We start from the raw sequence: 23,608 nt of genomic DNA on the forward strand, positions 1-23,608 counted from the left end.
AAATCGCGTTCCAACTGGGCTAAAAAGGCCCGCTTCTTCTGTCGTTCTAGACGCCGAAGAGCAATCCGAGACTGTTTATATGTGATCACCCCAAGTACAAGCTCGCGCTGAATCTGAGCTCTCATCTCTCTGCACTCATCATCATACCAACTATTTTGAGGTATGCTCCCAAAACGTCTTCGCTGATCTGGTCGAGTATGTGGGTATGCCTCTGTTGCTGCCCCATGGAAGATCTCAATCAATATAGTAGTAATCTCCTTCACAATATAAACTGGCTCGGCTGCCCACATCCGTCTGTAAATCTCCTCTACATACACCGAGTCGGTCTCTGGTGTAAAAGCATATCGTGTGTGTGCAATCCTTTGTGGTGTCTGAGAAACACTGTGGGATCTAGACCTGTTGGAATAGCACTGGACCATGCTCTTTTGACTTTTTCAGTCTCCTATCCAATTTTGACTTTCATACACAATGAATTGGTATTCAAGCACCAAAATTGGTGCACATACATCAGCCAATCAATAAGACATGCTACACAAAACTGGTCAACAAGACAAAAATGTAGTTGGAAATTTTCAACCCGCTTCTCACATATTCTTTACATGAAGTCTGCATGCTCCCTCAAATACCTTCTGTGGTTCTCCTTAACCATTGCCTAAATTTCACCATTATATGCATAACAATTTCCTGATTCATTGAGGAAGCCAGCAAGTTCCACTCCTTTTCAAATACCCTTATCAGTTTTGAGAATCCTTCATTGTCACACTACTCCCAACAAACCTTCAAATACCCTTATCAGTTTTGAGAGGACAACCTCCTTCACATCCTTCATTGTCACACTACTCCCAACAAACCGCAATGGCAACGGCCGCACATGAAAGGAAGGTCTAAGAAGGGTCTATGTGATTGGATGGGTGCATAAAACTGTTGCAAGACTACCCATTAACCTGCAATGTTTTTGCCACACGAAAGGAAATGGGGGAAAGAGAAGGGGATTAAAGATTCATACCTTGAAATTCATGACAATGCAAGTTTCAGCCCTGAAAAGCTCCTCTTTTCTTTCCTTAGAAATTGAATACTCAGGTTAAGTGTTACCATGACCGTCAAGAATACAGCTTGAGAGGAAATATTCGGTCATAAATATGTCAAGAATACAATATGTGAGTTGTGTTGAAAAAGTTTCTCATGTCAAGAATCCATCTGAGAGCTTAACTGTCAAAATTTGAATATTTACAAGTAGGGCAAAATTGTAGAGGGTGGTTGTAGAGGGTGGTGCTTTGGGGAATGACTCTCTAAACTGGCACTACAAGGTAAGGGTATGGTAGGAAAAGTTCCATCCCTTTCCCAAACGCTCGCACAACATGCATCTAATCAGAAACATCAAATCATCTTATACACTCGACTAACAAAAAGACTTGCAATCATCATAACCGATCAATGCTTTGCAGCCTCCTCCGTTTCCTCTAGCTCCAGAGCTGAACCCTCAAATTCATGCTCTGAGTGGGTTCCTTCATCATTTGAGCTGCTCTCATCCTCATCCATTGAGCCTCCAACAAGCTTCTCTCTTATTCTTGTCAAAAGTAGATCTTTCACGTCACCATGCTCCTTCAAATACCGTTTGAGGTTCTCCTTTCCATTGGCTATATTTTCACCATTGTATGCATACCAGTTCCCTGATTTGTTGATGAAGCCATATTTGACAGAAAAATCAGCAATTTCCCCTTCTTTTGAAATACCCTTGCCAAATTCGATTTCAAAATCAGCGGTTTTAAAAGGAGGAGCAACCTTGTTCTTTGCAACCTTCACTGTTACATTACTACCAACAAGCTGCCATGGCCATGGCACACGAAAGGAAATTCTTAGAACAATCTACATGATTATGTAGATGGAACTTCAAGTCCCAGAGTCACTCAAGAAGAAGAATGAGATAAAAAACAAGAGTACCTCCTCTCCTTTCTTAATGTAGCCCGTCCTCCGTATGTTCAAGCGTACAGAAGCATAGAATTTCAATGCATTCCCACCAGATGTCACTTCAACAGGACCACCAAAACCTCCAGGACTCAGCTTGGCTCTAATCTACAGTCAGTAAGCAAGTCCAATTCATTTATAAGTAGCTAAATAGACAATGTTTCCCTACCACCAGTATACCTGATTGATGAAGATGAGAATGGTTTGTGATTTGGACAAAGAGTGTGCCAGCTTTCGTAGGGCTTGACTCATTAGGCGAGCCTGTAATGCCATGTGTGCGTCACCCATCTCTCCATCTAGCTCAGCCCGTGGGACCAGTGCCGCCACCTACAGAAAACTTCAAAGTTCACAATCGCTTATATATATATTTACTTCTTGAAAACCAAGTCAGAGACAATAGAAAGCTGGAAATGTAATAGGTGCACAATAAGGATACTTACACTATCTACCACAATGACATCTATTGACCCACTGCGTATGAAGGTATCTGTCAAACTAAGGGCCTGCTCCCCACAATCAGGCTGAGCTAACAGAAGATCCTCTGTGCGCACTCCAAGAGCTTCTGCAAAGGAAGGATCTAAAGCATGTTCGGCATCAATAAACACACAATAACCTGCAGCACCATGTCAACCTCTGTGAGTCGAGCACAAGGAAGTTGCAGCCTGTATGCTGTTACAAACAAACACATGAAAATAGGGACATAGCAACTACAAGGTCTGCAACAAACTCCCAAATTCCTCAAGGCAGTCATCCATGCCAAAATTTCATCCACTGCATGTGTAGTGTCAAAGACTGTTGAGCCTTGGAATGATTGAAACGTTCAAGTTTGGAGGAGCTGATTCACTTAGTAAAGAAGTCAACATCCTAAAGATACGATTTGATGTATCATCAGGCACTGAGGTGGCAGGTCTGCTACAGGTGCCCCCAAACTTGAAACGATTCTTCCCAAATGGTTTATTGACTTGTGTCTTTAGACTTCTACTTTTATTTGACTGAAGTGAAGGAAGTCAGAATTTTAAACATTGTGATAGACTTAATATGTTGTGTTGAAATTCCCCACTTCGTTGGTTGAAACTAATCCATGCTAAGGAGGAAGTTGATTCTTTGATACATTGAAGCACACAATTCCTCATCTTGATTAATAAGATGAGGTTTGAACAGAAAAAACATAGTTTCTTATTCAAGATGAGAAACCCTCATGACCCTCCACTCTCCTAATCACAAGACATGGTGCACTCATACATTTTAGGCATGGCACTGAATTCATGTTGTGAAGGCATTGCAACATGACTTCTTTTAGCTGAAAGACTTCCCAATGGGCAACATCAACGACAAAAGAACCAGAATATACAAAGACTGGGAAGAGCCCTAAAAATGAATAGGGACCCTTTACTCTCCTCATCACAAGACATGGTGCACTTCATAAATTGTAGGTATGGCACGGAATTGATGTTGTGAATGAAAACAGTTAAATGCAAGCATTGCAACATTGACATCTGTTTTTTACGAAAAAGATCCTTCTACGAGTTAAAAGGCCACCCAGTGGGCTACATCAACCCCCACCGAGAGGCAAGATGTACAAAGAGAGGAGAGTCAAGACTTTTCCAAGATAGAACATGACTCGACCACAAAATAGGAGGGATGAAAGGGCCAAACAGGTGGTCCGTACTGCCACCTGAGGCCGTGCTCCTTATAGAAACGTCATATAGTGTGTGAGTCATGTCTCAAACGATAGATGCCATCAGGCACGGGACTTGTGGCATCTAAGGGCAGTCCCATAAGCAATGCCATTGAGCCTCCACTGAATACCCACACCCAGGATAAGCCTATTGCGAGCAAACCAAATTCTGATCGACATCCCCCTATGCGCAACCAACCATAGGAAGGTAGCCGGAAGGCCTCTCAAAAACAACCAAGCATTTGCAGCAGTAAGCCTCTGAGAGGCTTTCTTTCAGATTTCTGAACGGTCAGATTTTTGGACACGCCTTTGGCTGTGACAGCCAAGTAGTGTGTGTACTACCCTAGGGTGATCGAGGGGGTGAAGGGGTCCCTCCAAAGCCACTCACAGAGTCCCATTCTAGTCATGATAGAAGCGGCGCCCCAAAGGCCTAAAGCCTTCAACCCTCTCTGAATGCCTCATCATGAAGATCCGCTACCCACGAGCTACTGCCTCAACAGGAAGATCCTATGGCTGTGCTCTGTACAAAGAAAGAGGATATCATCACTGGAGGAGTCCCTTTATGATACAAGAAGGTTGTCTTTGAGTGAGGCAAGGATGGAACCACTCCCATGCTTGCGAAATACTCAATGCAAAACCTATTCTCACAACCAACCTAACCTAACCTCTCACATTCAGCATCTCCGGAAAAATCCATGGTGTCTCTAGAGAGGCCACCTGCTTGGGGACTCTAGCCTGAATCCTCGATAAAAGGTCCTCCTTCCAAAGCTCACCAACCTGAAGGAAACTGCAAACAATAAGCGTCCCCAGCAATCTGTCCATCCAGATGAGATCAAGGAAAAGTCCTAATAAAGCCTATGAACCTGACCTATGCAAAAGCTCTAGCAAGAGGTGATGTACCACATTGTTGCCCAAGTACCTGAATGGCCACCACTTCCTCCCGCCGAGAGACGAGCTGAGCTCCAGTGAAGAAGCTTTATCCAAAGGCTCAGGAGGAGAGGCACAATCTGCTGCTCCGCTGTCGAATCAAGACCAACATGACACCCCAAGTTACAGTGCACTCAATGCCCACAAAAAGGCTCGGGAGCTTGCTGGCTCCTCTGAAGATTTTGACCCCAGGGCCTTGCATGTACAACCCTGTACCATCTGCAAAGTCAGCATCCAAGAGCTCATTACAATACAATGTTATCTAATATTAAGCCTTTTTAATGGGAATTAGTGCAAATTCCTGCACAACCACCTCTAGGAGAACAGGACTACCTTAAACGTCAGTACCACAATTTTTATTTGCTCATTGATTACTTTTCACAGATTGGACACAGTTTACATTCCAGTCAAAAAAGATAAAAAGGCCACTAAAAAGCTCAGATTGAGCACTCTAAATGCAAAAGGAACAAGTGAAGCTCCCCAAAAACAAATGATTACCTCCAGTCTTTTGAGCCTCTGCAATAACATGAAGTGCTAATGTTGTCTTGCCACTAGCTTCGGGCCCATAAATCTCCACGACCCTTCCCTGTAAAAGAATAAGGTTTTGAAGTAAGGCTTATGCAAGTAGACAACCTTGAAATGTTGACCTTAATGAAAGAAAAGCAAACAATAACCTTAAAGAGTAATGATACATAATTTTCCATTTGGAAAAACAAACTCCACAATTGTTTGCTACCTTTGGCAAGCCACCGACTCCAAGAGCAAAATCAAGAGCGAGTGATCCAGTTGAAATTATGGGGATATTCCTATGCGTAACACTCCTTCCCAGCCACATAACAGTCTCCTTTCCAAAAGTGTTTGAAATCTGAGCTAGTGCATCTTCTAAAGCAGCATGTTTTTCATCAAGGACAGTTTCATCTGGACTTGCCACTCCTCTCTTTTGCTTTCTTCCTGAAACCTCTCAAGATTAATAAAGATCAAATGAGTAGTATAAACTGTTATAAAGAACAACGCACCTCTTGTGGCATAATGGCGCAAACCAACTTGCTTCCAATAGTGTGAAGAGCTTTCCTCCTACAAGACAGGCACATCAGTAACATGACCACAAACCCTTCACATAGCTCGTGTACCCCTGCCAAAAGATTGCCAAAGTTCTTCTTGGTATGAAGACAAATTCTGAAACCATAGCATGTGATTATGAACCTCAGAAGTACAGCAAGCAAGCGGTGGTTTTCCAAAATTTCACAAGGACCTCAAGCACAGAAATGGAATCGTTTAAAGGTCAAGGTTTTCAAGAATTCTTTTCCTCTACACTTGGAAGAAGGCATCAGAGACGAGTGGGATGACTTTTCCCAAAGACAGCACCAGCAAGTCATAGATTACGTGATCCTCTCTCTCTCTCTCTAAGATGATTTCATTCCTAGATGAAGAGAAGATGAAGAAGTTTGAAACGGGCCTCTTACCTCAACTTTACACAAGCATGAAGGTGTACCCACAAGATACTTTGCAAAGAATGATGGACTCGGCACTCAAAGGAGAATACTAACACTCTAGCGTAAGAGGAATCTAATCTCTATAGTGAGATGAGAAACCATAACCATTTCTATTTTTTGCCTCCCATAGAAGGATGTGCCGTCATCTAGGGAAAGTTTTGGAGTGAGAGGATTCAAACTAATTCCTGTGTTTTTATACAAAGCCCCTCAAACTTAAGTAGGGCGAGTCTTTTATCAAAAGATGCATCTATGAGAAGGAACAACGTATTTTTCACACAAGATAAAGATGTGTCTAGCAAAGAGAGATCACTCTCCAATGTTAATAAGAATTAAAGTGGATTTAACCCCAAAAAAATTTGATGAAGTGGTTTCATGAACACCCCTAAGCTCACAGATTCGTTTGGATCTGACAGTTCTTGAAACGAACACACGGAGAGAATCTCCCGACTACACAAACCGCCTATAGATACACGTCGGACAAACCACCCGACCATAGCCACCATCCGACAACTCCCCCTTGTTGGCCAACGTCCGAGGACATAGGCATGCACTGTCACGTGACACATCCAACCCTATGTGTCCGTGTATAAGCTACAGCACGACAAGGGTTGAGGCAATCTAGTCACTCTAGATCAGCAAGTGATCTGGCACTTTTATGAGTCTGTTCGCAAACTGTGCATGACCAGTCACTTAGTGTAGATGCATATCCTCTGGTTGCACACAACATGATCATAAGCATTCCCATCAGAATCAATCAGGGGAATTTTCCAATGCCTTTAACCTATTTTTGACATTTTTCACTTATTAATTTAAGTGACTTTTGTTGGGAACTGAGTAGGGCAAATTGGGTAAGATAATATATAAGGAAACCAAAGCTAGCACTAAATGGCAGAAGAGGCAGCAGGAGCACCATAGCTCAACAGGCAACTTCTCAGTAAGAACCTCCCTTGGTGGCGTTTTCTCCTCCAAGCAAGACATCCATCCCCTAGCGTTTTCATCAGCAGCCCTCAGCACTAGTGTTTTGCATCACAGAACCTCGCCAGACCATCCCAGTCTGCTAGCGTTTTTTCATCCAGGATGGCTTTGCAACCCTAGCGTTTTCAAAACCCAGATCGCCCTACCTTTGCATGGCGATTTTCAGCAGATAAGCACCAGCAGATTTCAACATTTGACAAGCCTAAGAACCATCAGAATTCAGCCCTAAAGACTCGCAGATTTTCAGCCATAAAAACCAGCAAACCAACGTTTTCCCTAGAGTTTTCAACAGTAGCAAAATTCAGCCAGCAGCGTTTTCGGACAGCAGTACCAAAGTTTCAGATTTCAGCCCTTAGATCAGTCTCGCCATCCCCATCGTTGTCATCCATCTAGCCTAGACTTGCATCAGTCACATGCATCCACTTTGTAGCAGTTTGTGCAATCAATCGTAGACCACTCTCGCCAACGAGAGTGGGGCCTTCGGAGGAGGGTTTTACAACGTCTCTGGTGTCGTATTTCTCTTCTCTCTCTATCTCTCAGTCTCATACACTTGCACACACACTGTCCATTCGCTTTGTTTATGATCATTGCACTCTCTCATTAAGAACAGAAGGCTCTCCCTTCCATAAGAACAAAAAGGAACCTTGAGCACATTAAGGAGCGCTCATCTTGAGAAAGAACAACATTCATTCCACAGCACCTAACATTGGTATCAAAGCTTTGGCAGTGTTCTGTATCACTCAAGGAAAGAACCACAAGAACCACAGAAAATTTTTTTGCTTGTTAAGGTCGCACGAACCCAAGTTCGCTTGGGCGTGTCGATTCCTAATCGTGCTTTTGAAGAGTGACAAGAAACCAAGAAAGAAGGGCTTGTCCAACCTCCCCTTGTGCCTCTTTTCACTCATTGAGAGCGGACCGTGCACTTAGCCGCCGGCCAATCGACGTGAGGTGGGAAAAAGCAACCTTGGTGTGAGCGCAAGGCCGCCAAGGGGTGCGCCCGCGGAAAAGAGCAGAACTCGAGTGAAGAGAAGATCCTTCTCAAACACAGATTGCAAGCAAAAGAAGACCCTCAAGAACCTCAAGAACCCAAGAACCCAAGTTCCTCATGAACTTAAGAACCCAAGACCCGCAAGAACCCAAGTTCCTCGTGAACTTCAGAACCCAAGATCACAGTGTATGGTCATCACTCGAAGCGGAATGGATACTTCGCTTGGAGGTGATGAGCATGAGAGAGGCGACGAAGAATTTTCCCCACCAGGAGGTTTTTCCAACCCTCCCCCTTCCCCATCTACGCCACGATTTGTACCAAATCCTATGGAGGCAATGGTCAAGTCGATGATGGAGATGATGGCACAACAACAAGAAACGAATCAAGTTGCGATGGCACAACTAGAAAGAAAAGCAGAACGACAGGAAGCCATGAAACGTTAGCGCGAAGAAAGAAACGAAAGAATTGCCATACAACAAGAAGCGGCTCGCATTGCCTTGGAACACGAGCACGATGAACGAGAAGAAAGAAAAGCACAAAGACAGGAGGAAGTTGAAGCAAGACGAGCGGCCTTGGAGGCCGATAGGGAGGCTCAAAGAGAACTCCGCACTCAAGAATTGGTTCGACAAGTTCTTGCCTCGAAGTCTGACCCAGCCAAAGATGTTGGTAGTTCCTCAAGTGGCACAAGCCGGGATGCGGACTCCAACAACCCCGTCACAGAGAAATTGACTTTCAGTAAGTATGATAGTAAGATGGATGCTACGGTTATTCATTCTTGGTTGCATCAATTTAATGCTTATTTTGCGACAACTAAGAAGACAGAAAATAGCAAGGTTTTGATGGCAGCTATGTACCTTGCCGGTGATGCCATCAATTGGTACCACGCATGGCAAGAGGCACAGTTAGCCGCGCACCTAGAGGAAGCCGACGAATTCACGCCCCTCTCTTTTAGTTGGGCTGACTTCCAAGACAAGCTCAAGGCGCGGTTTATGCCACCTCAGTACCTAGCACGATTGAAAGAAGATTGGCGCAATCTCAAGCAACATGGTATGCCAGTTATGTTTTTCTCTAATCGTGTTTTGCAGCTAGGTACCCAATTACGCAAGTCGGATGATGAGCGCAAAGAGGCATTCCTTTTTGGGTTAGACGAATATATCAAGTTTGATGTAAAAATCTTCGACCCAATCGATCTCAACAAGGCGGTAGCGATTGCTCTCACACTGCTCTCACACAGGAGATGAATCACAACAAGGGAAAGCCTAAGGAGAACAAGACTTCGACAAGTACCTCTCAGACTTCTCAGAACCCTCAGAATGGTAAGAACGGGAAGAATGGTAAGAACGGTAACTCTTCTAACCAATCTTCTAATAGTCTCTCAGAAAAGAACTCTTCCAATGAACCTAAGGGTAAGGCTAACACAATTGCTAAACCTAAGCTCACTCCAGATGAAAAGGTAGCACAAGGAATTTTAGGAGGATACATCACGTCGGAAGAGCAAAGCACTTCTTCTAAGGAAGGCCGTTGTTTTCATTGTCACATTAAGGGTCACATAAAAAGAACATGTCCTAAGCTTGACTCTAATGAATCTAAAGAATCCACAGAACCCACTTCCTCTGTCAATGCAATCAATGACATCACGAGTGTACCCCAAGTTTCTCCTGACCCTCCCATTGACGAGTCTCTCATTAAATGTTATGGTCGTATGACGGGGCAACGTTTTGTTATATTGTTTGACCCAGGTAGTATGTATGACGTGATCAGTCCCTCTCTTGTTGAGAAAGCCCGCCTAGAGGTTAGTCCGAAATCTCCTCTCGAGGTTTCTGGCTTCGCTCCCGGTATGGACTCTCTCATCACGAAAGAGTGCCTTGATGTGTTGTTTACAGTTCAACAAGCTACTTTCCGTAGAAAATTTGTAGTCTCTCCTCTCTCAAGATGTGATATGATTTTGGGCATTCGATGGTTTCGTGAGCATAACCCTCTCATTGATTGGGTGGAAAATACGTTCACTTTCAATGCCAAAAGTGTTGAAATTAGGGTTGCAGACAAACGCACACAGCTTTGAGAAGACGAAGGAGGCTCAAGGCACACAATAGAGAGTATGTTAGTGTGCAATGGAAAAGATAGATAGCCCTAGAGTGATGGGCGTATATACAATGCACGGGGGAAAAAACCTCTTAAAGAGGAAAAAAATGCCCCGGCGGTCCTAGTGTGTCCACACACATCACTACCACATGTATATGGTAACAAATCCCCCCTGGAGTGATGCGGTGAACAAGAGCTAGCACATGAGTAAAGGGAAGTGCCATGCCCTGAGGACATGATCAGTCCACAAAGGGGAGTAAGCCCAAAGCTTTGCGGAAAGCTTCCAGCTTCTCACGAGCCAATGCCTTTGTGAAAAGATCTGCAAGGTTGTCCTGTGTTGGCACATAAGCCAAGCTGATCTCCCTTGCTATGAGCCTCTCCCCGACATAGTGGTAATGCACCTCAATGTGCTTTGTGCGAGCATGAAAAACTCGATTCCTCGTAGCTGCCAATGCGCTCTAACTGTCAGTGTAGATAGTGTTGGCAGTGTCCTATCCAACACCCAAATCAGCCATAAGGCGTCTGAGCCATACACACTCAACCGTAACTGTGAAGATTGCCATGTACTCAGCCTCACAACTCGAAGTGGCCACAGTAGGTTGCTTCTTGCTCAACCATGATATACATGAACTACCAAGCATGAAACAAAAACCACTTGTGGACACTCGCGTGTCAAAACAACCTGCCCAATCTGAGTCTGAAAAAGCATGTAAGTCTGGCGGCAATGATCTCCCCTTGGGATAAAACAAGCCAAGATGTAAAGTGCCACTAAGGTAGCGGAAAATCCTCTTGACAGCCTGCCAATGCTTAGACCTTGGACTATGCATAAATCTGCTGACCTATGAGACTGCAAACTAAATATCTGGTCTCGTGTTGCATACATAAATGAGGCATCCAACAGCAGTTTGGTAAAGAGTGACATCTGCAAGATCACCAGCATCATGAAGACTCAATTTCAAACCTGTTTCCATGGGAGTGGCAATAGGTTTGCAATCCTCAAGTCCAAACTTACATATATAGCAATGTCTCTATGTAACTTTGTTGACACAAGGCAATACCAACATCCAGCATCACCATGAAACGCGTTTCGGCAGGTAAGGACAGGTGAAACGTTTCAGGCCTTGAAACGTTTCGCTCACCAAGTGAAACACAAGCCGTTTCACTAACAACAAGTTACCATAGTTTTAGTTTCAAAGTTGCTAAACCCACGTTTCAGTCTCACGTTTCAGTGTGCTCTCATTTTGGACTGAAACGTTTCGTGGTGAAACACCGCGTTTCAGGGTGAAACGTTTCGGCCTTGAAACGTTTCGCGGTTACGCTGCCACCATCACACTGCTTAAACTGTATGCCCAAATAATGATGCAACAGCCCCAAATCTTTCATCTTGAAAGTAGCATTCAAATCAGCTTTAAATTCAGCAATATGTCTCTCATTTGGTCCATTGATCAGCAAATCATCTACATAAAGAACCACAATGAGAAGTACATCACCCTCACGCTTTACATACAATGTGCTTTTTGTTGGACTGTTACGAAAGCCTTGTTTGACCAAATGAGTGTCAGCTTTCTCATACCAAGCACGAGGAGATTGCTTCAACCCATACAAAGCCTTGTTACATTTGCACACTTTGTCCTCTTGTCCTTTCTTGACAAAACCACGAGGCTACGTTACTTAGCCTTCCTCAAATATGTCCCATTCAAGAAAGCAGTAACAATGTCTAATTGATGTACATCCCAATCAAAATGAGCTGCCAATGCACAAAGAAAACGCACAGTAGTCATACAACAAGTGGGAGCAAAAGTCTCTTCATAATCTATGCCTTTTTGCTGTGCATAACCCTTTGCAACAAGTCGAGCCTTATGGCGATCAATCTCACCATCCGGCTTGCGTTTCAACTTGTAAACCCACTTCGTACCAATGGCCTTTTTGCCAGGAGGCAAATCACATAAAGTCCATGTGTCATTTTCTGTAAGTGCATCATATTTTGATTGCATGGCAGTCATCCAATTTTCTGAATTCTGTGCTTCATCAAAAAACAGAGGTTCCTCAACATCATGTAAGCTAGACACAGCCACAGCATAACAATCTGATGCATAAGATGCATGGCAAGAGCCTGAACGAGTACGACTAGACAAAGGTGCATCCAATTTACTGTCACGCAAAGTGTGCACCAACCATTTTGGCATACCTCTAGCCTACTCATTTTCAGCCCTTTCCTCATCAAGTACATCATGTACATCTGCATCAATAATAGGCTGATCTATAACATTTTCTGAAACCCCCATGGGCTGTACATTTGCCTCATTGGAATTTACATTCGAACTTCCACCACTAAAAAGAGGCAACAAAGTGTCATAAATGTCCTGTGAGCTTACATTACTGTCTCTAGTACATGACAGCAAGGGCTGAACAGAATCTTCCACAAACACTACATCCCGTGAAACCAAAATACGCTTTGTTTGCGAATGATACAACCTGTAACCTTTGCTTTCAGCACTATAACCAACAAAAATATATTTGACAACCTTATCATCAAATTTTCTGCGTTGCACTTGTGGCACTAAGCCATAAGCCAAACAACCAAAAACACGCATGTGCTCAATAAATGGCTTTCTATCATGCCATGCTTCATATGGAGTCATAGACTGCAACGCTTTCGTAAGACACTTGTTGAGTACATAAGTGGCACACATGAGAGCCTCGAGCCAAAACGAATGTGGTAAAGCTTGACTCTTGACCATACATCTTGCCATTTCCGTGAGAGACCTATTTTTCCTCTCAGCAACACCATTTTGCTGAGGCGTATATGGCACTGTACATTGGTGTTTTATCCCACGACTAGCCAGAAATGCATTAAATTCATGAGCATATACTCCCCAGGGCACACGTGGTCGCGACCACAGTGGCCACAACACCAGATTTCTAGTCAGAGGGCAGTTGCCGCCACTAGCTTCAGCTAGAGAGAGGCTTGTGAGTGGTAGAGAGGAGCAAGAAGTGCTCCGTATAATTAATTTGGACCCATGTGTTGGAGTTCAAGTTACTGGTGTTTGAACTCGTGGGTCGGAGTTCAAGGCACATACATCTGGCAGGCAACCAATCCAACATATCTAAAACACTATGGATGAGTGCACCAATCCATTGTTATTGGTCTGATTATGGACAGGATGTGTTTTAACACTTCATTATCATTATGGCCCCAAAGTCTTGCGCCCCTTTTATCATTAATCATTTCAAAGTACAACTCCCGAGAGACCTCTGCTCTCAGACTCTGCCTCCAAATCCTTTGCAGAGTGAGGCCCCGAGGTCTCTTATAAAGAGTACAAGGGATGCCCAAAAGCAGATCCCCAAAAACATTCAATTCAAAAACACTAAACCTAAAAGCATCTACTCTCAAAAGCTGTCAGAGTGAATCGCGAAAATCAATACAACCTGCAACATGGCATAGCTAGCACAAAACACAGAATTTTCATACAGCCTGCCACGTCTTCATGCCTATGTTCTCCCAAATAGCCGTCCAAAACAAACTCGTGAACCTAGGGTCCCCGTCGGAGACAATCGTCTCAGGCATGCCATGTAATCTAAAGATCTGGGCAATAAACAGTCGTGCCCACGTTGTGTTCTCGGGAGATCAAAAATGAAATCCATTGCAATACTTTCCCAAGGGCGGGTGGGTATGGGTAAAGGTTGTAACAATCCCTGTGCTTTATGCCTGTCAAACTTGACCTTCTGGCATACCAAGCAACTGCGCACAAACTCGTCCACTTTCTTCTTGAGTCTCGGCCAAAAGAAGTACCTCTCTACCCCTTTCAAGGTGGTAGCAATACCGCAAAAGGTGGACAGTGGCATTCAGTCATAACCTTTTCCCTCAACGGCTGTGTAACGCACAACATGGTTTTCCTCATCAAGTAGCCATCTCGAATGGAATATCCCGCTACTGTCTCCCCATCCCGTATCCATGTGAAAATGTTTGCAAAATCTGTATCCGTGGCATATTGATCGACCATATCCTCGAGAGCCTATGATGTATCGCGAAAATAGCCAAAACCAACGGCTTCCGAGACAAAGCATTTGCCACCAAGTTCTTATGTCCTTGCACATGGACAATCTGTAAGTGAAACTGTGACAAGATGTTCGCCCACCGCATCTGCTTTTCCGATAGCCGCTTCTGTGACTAGTAGCGTGAACTCTGATGGTCTGTAAAGACAGTAAAATCCGCTCCGAGTAGGTAATGCCGCCACTGACTAAGAGCATGGATAACCGCCAAAAGCTCTTTCTCATAAATGTGTTGTCAATTCCGGCCTTGAGAACAATCGGCTCTCGTAAGCAATGACATGGCCTTCTTGCATTAAGACCGCACCCAGACTACGACCACAAGCATCACAATATACTTCAAATGACTTCTGCAAGTCTGGCAAAGTCAAAATTGGTCCCGTAGTCAATTTCTCTTTCAATGTCTGAAAGGCAGTCACCTTTGTGGGTCCCCACGAGAAAGGGACTCCTTTCTGTGTCAAGATATGCAAAGGGGAAGCAACCTCTGTACAATTTCTGATGAACCGCCGGTAGGAAGAACATAAGCCCAAGAAGCTTTCAGCTTCATAGACATTCTCCAAATCGGGCCAATCACAGATAATCTCTATCCTGGCCGGGTCTATCTGCACTCCTGCTATTGAGACAATGTGTCCCGAACAGGTGTATCTCTGGGCTCGGCTCACACGGTAAGGTGGCCGGTTCGGTGGTGTGATTCCAAGTATCAGATCAATGGTATGATCCTTAGGACGAGCTGGTGGCAACTCGCCTGGCAGGCCCTCTGAAAAGCAATCGGCATGAGTGTGGAGAAAATCTTGGCGTTCTTTGTTTAGGTCAAAACATATTCGACCTTCATTCATCGTTCAGTTCTCTCCCAAAAAAAAGTGAGTAAAAAAACTGAAGTTCATCAAGTACAATCTCTGAGCCCTTCTTTTGTCAAAGTCGCTTTCTCAGCCCGGTAGTCAACCACGGCGTTGTTCTTGTCGAACTAAGGGATTTTGAGTAGTACGTCAAGACCTCTCAAGGAAATTACGTAGAAATCCTCGTGCCCTAAACACCCCTGTCATTGCAAACGAAGTTTGCCAATGATTGGTATAATGGCAACATCCCATCCGGGTGCCGCTAGAACTACCTCCGCCTATAGCCTCAGCCTGTCGGGTGTAATTCCAAATCGAGCCGCCAATTCAAGTGAAAAGAAGTTGGCCTTGGCTCCTTCAAAAGAGCTTCCTGATCTTTCCCTTTGCCCTAACAACGGCAAAGTTTGTACTTTCATTCATTTGATTCGGTTCGGGTCCCACGCAAATGTGGTACCAGTTCTGCTTTTTTTTTTATCTACTTTTTCTGCCACGTCCCTCGGCTGCTTTGGAACTTTTTGGCCTTTCTTCATCCTGTTCATTCGATGACTAGTTAGGGCACTTCGTAGAGATATGCCCAGTTTCCCCACATCCAAAGCACTTTCCCTCCTTGATGTAGAGAGCTCTCTCTTGAGGAGTGAGTTTGGGTCGTGCATCCTTTTCTTTCTTTTATGGGTTGCTCTTCCTCTTTCTACTTTCATTTGTCGAAGTCTGTTCGGCCCTTTGCGTCATGATTTCATCTATGGGGTAGGTCAAATTGCCTGAATGAATGGCAAAACCCCGTTTCGCATGACTCATCAACTCCTGCATGGAAGCTGACTTTTGTTCCAAGTAGTGATCTCAGATCTCTATAGGAAGACCCAAGGTTAACCGCTCAATCTGTTCTTTGAACGAGATCTTCTTAAATGAAGAGGCGGTAGAAAAGAGCTCCAGAAACTTTCGCAATAAGCGTCCACTCTATCCTTCTTAATCATCCGGAGATGGTTCCAAGAAGTTCGTATGTCGCGTTCATACTCTCGAGTCAGCCAAGAAGAAATAAAAAGCCTTTTGAATTTCAGCCATTTAACTGGCGCTGCCTTGTTTAATAGAAGCATGGACCACCAAGTTCGAGCATTCCCCTTGAAGTAAGAGGCAGCTCTCCGAATCTTAGAGTGCTCTGAGTAATGCCCTCCAGAGAAAGCGATGTCACTGCTGTATAAAAGACAAAGCCTTCGAAGCATCTCTATAACCAGAAAAAATGTCAAATTTTATTGACTATCCACCTTCCTTAAACTCTCGGACTTTCTTGCTTTTATCTTCCAGAAAGTCATACTGGGTGGCTTTGTAAAAATTCTTCTTCTTTGGGTAAAAGCTGTTGTCATCAAAGTCCGAACTATCTGAAGACGAGTCCTCCATAGAGCTATCAACCACGGGACGAGATTTAGGCTTCTTTGCCTTTTTCTTGCCCATCCCGAAGCTTTGCTTTTTGCTTCGCTTTTTGACTTTTCTGTCTTCTTTGCTCGAGTCAAAGGAGCTAGAAGAACTCGAAGAAGAAGAAGAAGAAGAAGAAGAAGAAGAAAAACTCGGTACTCCTTCAAATCGAACACGCTTCTTCTACTTTCTTGCCGATTCAAAAGTAGACTGACAACCCAAATAACCCGAGAAGTCAATGCCTTTCTTCTGCTTTTTGCCGTTCTTTTTAGCCTGTTCTGCACATCAAAAAGCTGAGCAATTCGTGCATCAACCACCTCTTCTAATTCTTGCTCTCTGTACATCCTGGGAGTAGGAGGTTTCTTAAGGGGTGGTTCCGTGGTCTGCCGCCACTGTGTGTGCACCTCATCGAAAGAAGTCTCGCTCATATATTTTGCAAATTTTGGGTCCTTCGCAAAATTAAGCATCATCTTTGTTGCATCGCCGATCAATCGTCGACGCTCCATCTCTTAGAGCTCCGGCTGAGTAGGCCGAGGCGCGCCATACTCCTCCAGTGAATCTTCGTTGTGATCTCTTCCCGCATCTCTGGATGCAGAGGAAGTCAATTGATCTTTGTCTAAAGCCACAAGTGCCGCGTAAAAGAGATCAGATTTCCTGTAGAAGAGAAATCGGTCGTGCTTTGATACCACTGTAGCAAACTTGGACACTCCAAGTCGAGAATCTACCGTGACACCTCAAACAATTCACTTCAAAACAGTTCATGGTTCACAATTGATTCGACACTCGTTCGGCGGAGTTCTGTGCCTAGAGATATTAGCCCGAAAGACTGGCGCCCCTTTCGGTATTTCTTTTTGTATTAATCTGTATACCTTCATAAGTTCAGAATAGTCTGAACTCACGAATTATAAGAGGGAATAAAGCACTCATAAAACTATAAAAGCAAGGGACACAAGAAAAGAAAAGAAAAAACAAAAACAAACAAACAAACTAACTAAATCACTTTGTTTGCTATGAAACAAAACTAAATAAAACAAAACATTATTAACTTAAAAATGTTTTTAGAAAAGGCATGCATAAAATAAGTTGACCAAAGAGTTGGTCTAACGGTAAGGCTTTGGCCTCTCAACCTATGGGTTGTGGGTTCAAATCCCCCGTTGGGTCACACTCTAGAGGGACACCTTGTGCTCACCTGGTGTTCACGTTGCTAGGGCTCTTGCCCTTGGACACTCGAGTGCATCCTCCTCCTGGGGTGGGTCACCCGAGGAGGAGGTTCCTAGCTGGTTGCTACGAGTTCTCTCCGCCGTTCCCAACATGTGGTGCATCAATTAGGTGGCCATGGTGATGCCTACACGTGGCTCTTGCCCGATGGTACGCGGCCCTTGCCCGACCATGTAACATGGCTAATATTTGGAAGGGATAAGCACCTCCCCCTGTGGGCCCTATGGTGTGTCAAAAAAAAAAAAAAGTTGACGCGACTTACTTGGCTTAAAACAAGTACTGTGTTCAAAGTACAAGAGTGTAGGCAGGCGCTCACTCTCAGACTTTGTGTCCAGATGCCCTCAGTTGTGAGAAGCCTACCCACATATTTAAAGGGTTTACAAGGGATGCTAAAAGCAGAGCCCAAAAGCTAAGCTCTTAAAAATAAAGCAAAAGAACTCTCTCTCTCTCTCTCTCTCTCTCTCTCTCTCTCTCTCTCTCTCTCTCTCTCTCTCTCTCTCTCTCATCTTCTTGCATAGCAAAAGCAAAAGAGTTCTCTCTCTCTCTCAGAAAGCTGCCTGCCGTAAAACCCGCCACAAAACGCGGGCGTCCGTATAGCCTGCCACGTGTCAACGCTATTTCCGGGGGACTGTCGTACTACCTTGCCACATCAGCATTTCAACGTAATTTTCGGTGGTCCATTGCTTGTGTGTGTATTGGGCAGCCACATCACCAGTTTGTGACAGAACCCCAGAAATGCGCCGACAGGCTGACGTGGCAGTCCCTGAAAAATGCGCCGCAATTTGCACTGGCATGCTGAGACGTGGCAGTTGTACGGACGCCGCAAATCACGCTGCTAACGTAGCAAAATTGTACGGATTTCCGTAAACTGCGCTGGCTACTTTTTGGCAGTTTTTGGAGCCAATTGCTTTATGGGGATTATTATTTTTAGCAGTAAAGCTTTTTGGGCTTAATGCTTTTGAGAGAGAAGCTTTTAAGTTAATGATTTTGGGGCTCTGCTTTTGGGCATCCCTTGTATCAATAAATAAGTTGGTTGGGCATCACTTCTCAGAGCATCTGGACGCAGAGTCTGAGAGTGAGCACCCGTCGACTCTCTTCTACTTTGAACACAGATTAATATAAAAAGAAATACCGAAAGGGGCGCCAATCTTTGGGGCCAATACCTCTAGGCACGGAACTACGTCGCGCGTGTCGTCTTTGTGAACTGTTTAAAAGTGAATCTCTGTTGTGTCGAGGTAGAATCTTGACTTATGGTGCCCAAGTTTGTTACAATCCGCATGGCAAATGTAGTCGCAATCGTAGTGGCCACGATACCAGATATCTAGTCAGAGGGCATGTTAGGTGCAGCGGAATGAATGTTGTATTTTCTCAAGATTAGTGATCTTTATTGCTCAAGGTTCCTTTTAGTTCTTAGGGAAAGAGAGAGCTTTCCGTCTTAGGGAGAGTGCTATGATTACGAACAAAGTGAGTGGATATTGTGCGTGCAAGTGAATGAGACTGAAATGAAATGAAATGAAATGTTATATTAATGTCTTCAAAAGGCCAAAGTGACCTATAAGACCAGAAAGTTACAATGTGGTGGATCTGATACAAAGTCAGAGTCAAAGTAACAAGATGACAACAATGAAAAAAATGAAATGACAAATGTCACAATAAAATACTATGGAATCCTAAACTACTAGGTGTGAACAGCAGCTAGCTGGGATAGCTAGATCACAAGAGATCCAGCATCGGTCGCTGGCGGATCTCACATAGTTACCGGGGAACGCCCCCTAGCCCCCGTTCCGACGTTCCGGGGGGCAGTTCCCTTCTCGAACGTTCCGAAACGTCCCGGAACGTCTGACGTTTCGGGTGGCCAGTGCAAACCGGAACGGCCGTTCCGGAACGTTCCGAAATTCCCTTGGAACGGCCAATGGCTACAAACAAATTTGGTAAAAATTGAAAAAATTGAAGTAAATGTTTGGGCTTCTTTTTGAAGTGTGCAAGGCCTCAAGGACTCATAAAATGCACCCCCTCCCCCTTTCTCTCCACAAGCTAATCCTCAAGGCTCAAGCTCTCTCCCTCTCACACTCTCAAGATCTCTCCCTCTCAAGACTCTCTTTCTCAAGGCTCAAGGCTTTAGGCCTTCAAGCTCTCTTCCTCTCCCTCCCACTCTCTCAAATGTCTCCCTCTCCCTCTCTCTCTCTCTCTCTCTCTCTCTCTCTCTCTCTCTCTCTCTCTCTCTAGTCATAGCAAGGTTGAATGGTCTTCAAAACGAGTTTTTTGTGAGTATTAAAGTCAAAGCACTCTAATACTCCTTGTATTTAAACGCAAGGAGCTAAAAAATGCACTATTTGGGTGTTTTTTATACCTCCCATTCCGCGCCGTTCCTGTTCCGGACCCCTAGCCGTTCCCCCGTTCCGCGAGGATCTCGTCGCCGTTCCCGTTCCGCGTTCCGGGTAACTATGGGATCTCATCAATCTGAGAGAGAGAGAGAGAGAGAGAGAGAGAGAGAGAGAGAGAGAGAGAGAGAGAGTTACGACACCGAGAGGTTGTAAAACCCTCCTCCGAAGGCCCCACTCTCGTCGGCAAGAGTGGTCTACTTGATTGCACAAAGGTGTACAATGCGTATGCAATGGACTGATGCAATGGGACTATGCCGATGGCGACGACGATGATGACGACGACGACTTGGGCTGAAACTGTGGATCTTTGATACGCTGAATTCCTTGGACTGTTTCGGGCTGGAATTGGACTGTTTTCATGGCTGAAAATAGACTGTTTCTTGCGGGTTAATGGCTGAAACTGACTGCTGAAAAAACGCTAGGTTTAGGGTTCCCTTAGGCTGCGTTTTTGGGGGATAAGCTTGGCTGAGAAAACGCTGCCACAGCAGAGTTCTTATTGCTGAAAATGGACTGTTTTGCAAGTGTCTATTTACCCTTACTGGCTGTGGATCTTCTGCTGCAACTGATGGTGAAAAACGCTGCTGCTGCTGAGAGTTTTGCTTGCATTTGTAATGCTGAATTGCTGCAGATCTGCCACAGATTGCTAGCGTTAGTACTTGCTGGTTACTGCTGCCGAGAGATAGCAAAAACGCTGGTTCTACTGAGGAATAGCCTGGCGTTAGTGGCTGGATGAAAAACGCTGAATCTTCCTGTTTGCTGGCGATAGCTCCAAGAGGGGAAAGCGCTAGGCACTGCAAGGGGAGAGGGCGACACCAATGGGCTGAGGATGCGGGGGAATGGGCCTCACCAAGAAGCTTGGAGAGGGTCTTGCTGAGAGAGGGAGGGAACACCTGTCGCTTGGTAGCCTGCTGTGCTCCTTGGCTCATCTACCAATTTGTGCTAACTTGGGTTTGCTTATATATTAACTTACCCAATTTGCCCTACTGAGTACCCAACAAAAGTCACTTACTAAATAAGTGAAAATTGTCAAAAATAGGGTAAGTGGGATAAAGTCACTTGAAAAATCCCCTAATTGATTCTAATGGATTCTGAAGGGAATACTGATGATCATGCTGTGTGCAACCGAAGGACTGGGCATGCACGGTCTACGAATAGACTCACAAAAGTGCCAGATCACTTCTAATCTAACTTGACTTGACTGACGGGAACCCTGCTATGGTGTAGCTTGTCCACGGACACATAGGGTTGGGATGTGTCACGTGACAGGGCAGTTGCCGCCACTAGCTTCAGCTAGAGAGCGACTTATGAGTGACAGAGAGGAGCAAGAAGTGCTCTGTATAATTAATTTGGACCCATATGTTGGAGTTCAAGTTACTGGTGTTTGAACCCATGGGTCAGAGTTCAAGGCACATGCATCTGGCAGGCAACCAATCCGACATATCTAAAACACTATGGATGAGTGCACCAATCCATTGTTGTTGGTCGGATTATGGAAAGGATGTGTTCTAACACTTCATTATCATTATGGACCCAAAGTCTTGCGCCCCTTTCGGTATTTCTTTACCATTAATCATTTCAAAGTACAACTCCCGAGGGACCTCTACTCTCAGACTCTGCCTCCAGATCCTTTGCGGAGTGAGGCCCCGATGTCTCTTATAAAGAGTATAAGGGATGCCCAAAAGCATTCAGTTCAAAAGCACTAAACCCAAAAGCATCTACTCTCAAAAGCTGTCAACGTGAATCACAGAAATCAGTAAAGCCTGCCACGTGGCATAGCTAGCACAAAACACAGAATTTTCGTATAGCTTGCCACGTCTTCATGTTAGCGCGATTTACGAAACCTCATTCAGAGTGCAAGCTTTTGGTCTTTAGGATTTTAGGCCCCTCAGCCGGGATACTATAAGTCGGTACAACTTTAAGCTTGAAGTTCTTTAATTCTTTGCCCCCTCGGGCCCCATCGGACGGGGACCCCATAAGTTGGAACACTTATGACATTTTATCAGGAATCTATATGGGTGGTCATGCCACAGTGACACTACGCTTCCGCATCTCGACTTTGACACAAATGACCTAGTATAAGCCATATAAGTGCCACCTCATTTAAGCCAAGGAATGCAGAATCATTTCTGTGATCTTGGCTTATGACTTGAGGCTAGAGTGCTTTATTTATTTGGCCAATTGTGTATGAAGCTTAGTCACATGACATGATCAATTCCATCTTTGGAGCCACATTTCCCGTTTCTAGCAACCATGTAGTGTTGTTTCGAAACGCGTTCAAAACTTACAAAGCGTTTCTTACGTATGGAACCCATTTATTATCATGCTAACCTAAAGTTTGTAAAACTCTTGTTTCTTAACAAGATCAAAAAATCCTACGCTACTGGTTTCGTACGATTCCGTTACAGCAAACTCCATGCAGCTTCTCTCTTGTGTGCAATGTACGTTGACCTTTTTGGATGTGTGTGTGAGTCGACTGCAGAATAAACTCGCTCTCTTTCTCTACATCAGCTCTCTCTCTCTCACACACACACAGATAGAGCAACCCTCTTTTCTTCTATTGTTTTGTGCTATCGTACTTATTCATGTGTGTAATTTATTTGGTTTGAACCCATTTTATAAGAATCTAAGAGTGAGATAATAAGTATTCTTACATAAGCGAGTTTTTTAATTCCCAATTTTGATACATTTCAAACTTTTTTGCGACCCATTTCATGCCTATGAAACCCCACTTTGTACTTATGTTTCAGTGGGCTTGTCAACTAGCAGCCATGCCATCTTCCAAGTGGTTTATTCACAAAAATGTCAATTTTTCCCTGCCCTGAAACCTCCTCCACGTTTCTTCCAATTTGTAGTAATCATGGTGTAAAAAAGGAACACTGCTCTTCCTTAGGCACACATGCCCTAGCTGAAGATAAGTGTTACCAAGCTGTGGTGGAGTCTCTCAGTGCAGGTAAAACGGATATAACCTGACATGAACCACCTCATAGCTTGGCCAGAAGTCTTCAATAGCAGTGGACGAATGAATGAGCATACGTTACCAACATTTCCCATGGAGTCAAAAAAAAAAAAAAGGCTTGGCTTAGAACACGACTGACTACACTGACAAGAAAAGCAGGACCTTGAAAGGATGTGGACTCACAGAGTGCGACAACATCTAACCCAGGCAACAAGACAGATAAGAGTGCCTCCTTTCTCTTCAGCTCATGTAGGCACCTTACATACTACGGACAAGAAAACACAGCATAGAAATGAGAATACCCGAGATGATACATGACCATGAACTCGGCCCAGTATTCGCAGCGACTCCGAGCATGCTTCTGGATTGGGACACGACGATGGCAGAGACGGTGAGCGTTTGAGTACACGCCGCATGTACAAGAAACCCTTGGAGCGCCAAGCCATGGCCATCTTTCTCAGCTGCGCAGAGAGTTTTTTTTCCGCATATGTACCAATCGACAGTCACATCATTTTGACATCACAAGACATCACATGACAAATCACATTCAACATTCATTCGGATCTTAGACCATGATTTATCGACAATGCAGTTAGCAATCGCATCTAGATCCACTCAGGACCTCATAGATGCCCGATTGACTAACCCCTAT

At 44.4% G+C, this 23,608-nt stretch overlaps 1 protein-coding gene across 1 annotated transcript; it reads right to left on the bottom strand.

The window, feature by feature from the left end:
• Positions 1 to 1,029: 1,029 nt before the first annotated feature.
• Positions 1,030 to 23,506, bottom strand: LOC147435133 (uncharacterized). Its single transcript, XM_086488249.1, has 8 exons — positions 23,259 to 23,506; positions 5,587 to 5,644; positions 5,307 to 5,521; positions 5,069 to 5,156; positions 2,406 to 2,578; positions 2,146 to 2,292; positions 1,942 to 2,073; positions 1,030 to 1,824 (listed from the first exon to the last, which is right to left on the bottom strand). The coding sequence occupies exons 1-8, from the start codon at positions 23,406 to 23,408 to the stop codon at positions 1,432 to 1,434; spliced, it is 1,356 nt and encodes a 451-aa protein (XP_086344375.1). The 5' UTR covers positions 23,409 to 23,506; the 3' UTR covers positions 1,030 to 1,431.
• Between the last annotated feature and the right edge of the window lie 102 nt (positions 23,507 to 23,608).

This window comes from Adiantum capillus-veneris, chromosome 18, assembly GCF_014529385.1.
Source record: "Adiantum capillus-veneris isolate H3 chromosome 18, ASM1452938v2, whole genome shotgun sequence".
Taxonomy (NCBI): domain Eukaryota; kingdom Viridiplantae; phylum Streptophyta; class Polypodiopsida; order Polypodiales; family Pteridaceae; genus Adiantum; species Adiantum capillus-veneris.

Bases quoted from the DNA above. Each gene is read 5' to 3' on its own strand.
- LOC147435133 (XM_086488249.1), bottom strand. From the start codon at position 23,408: ATGGCCATGGCTTGGCGCTCCAAGGGTTTCTTGTACATGCGGCGTGTA. The intron at 2,579-5,068 runs GTAATCATTTGT...ATGGTGCTGCAG, and splicing joins AGAGGCTCAAAAGACTGGAG to GTTATTGTGTGTTTATTGAT. The intron at 2,293-2,405 runs GTAAGTATCCTT...AGTTTTCTGTAG, and splicing joins ATGTCATTGTGGTAGATAGT to GTGGCGGCACTGGTCCCACG.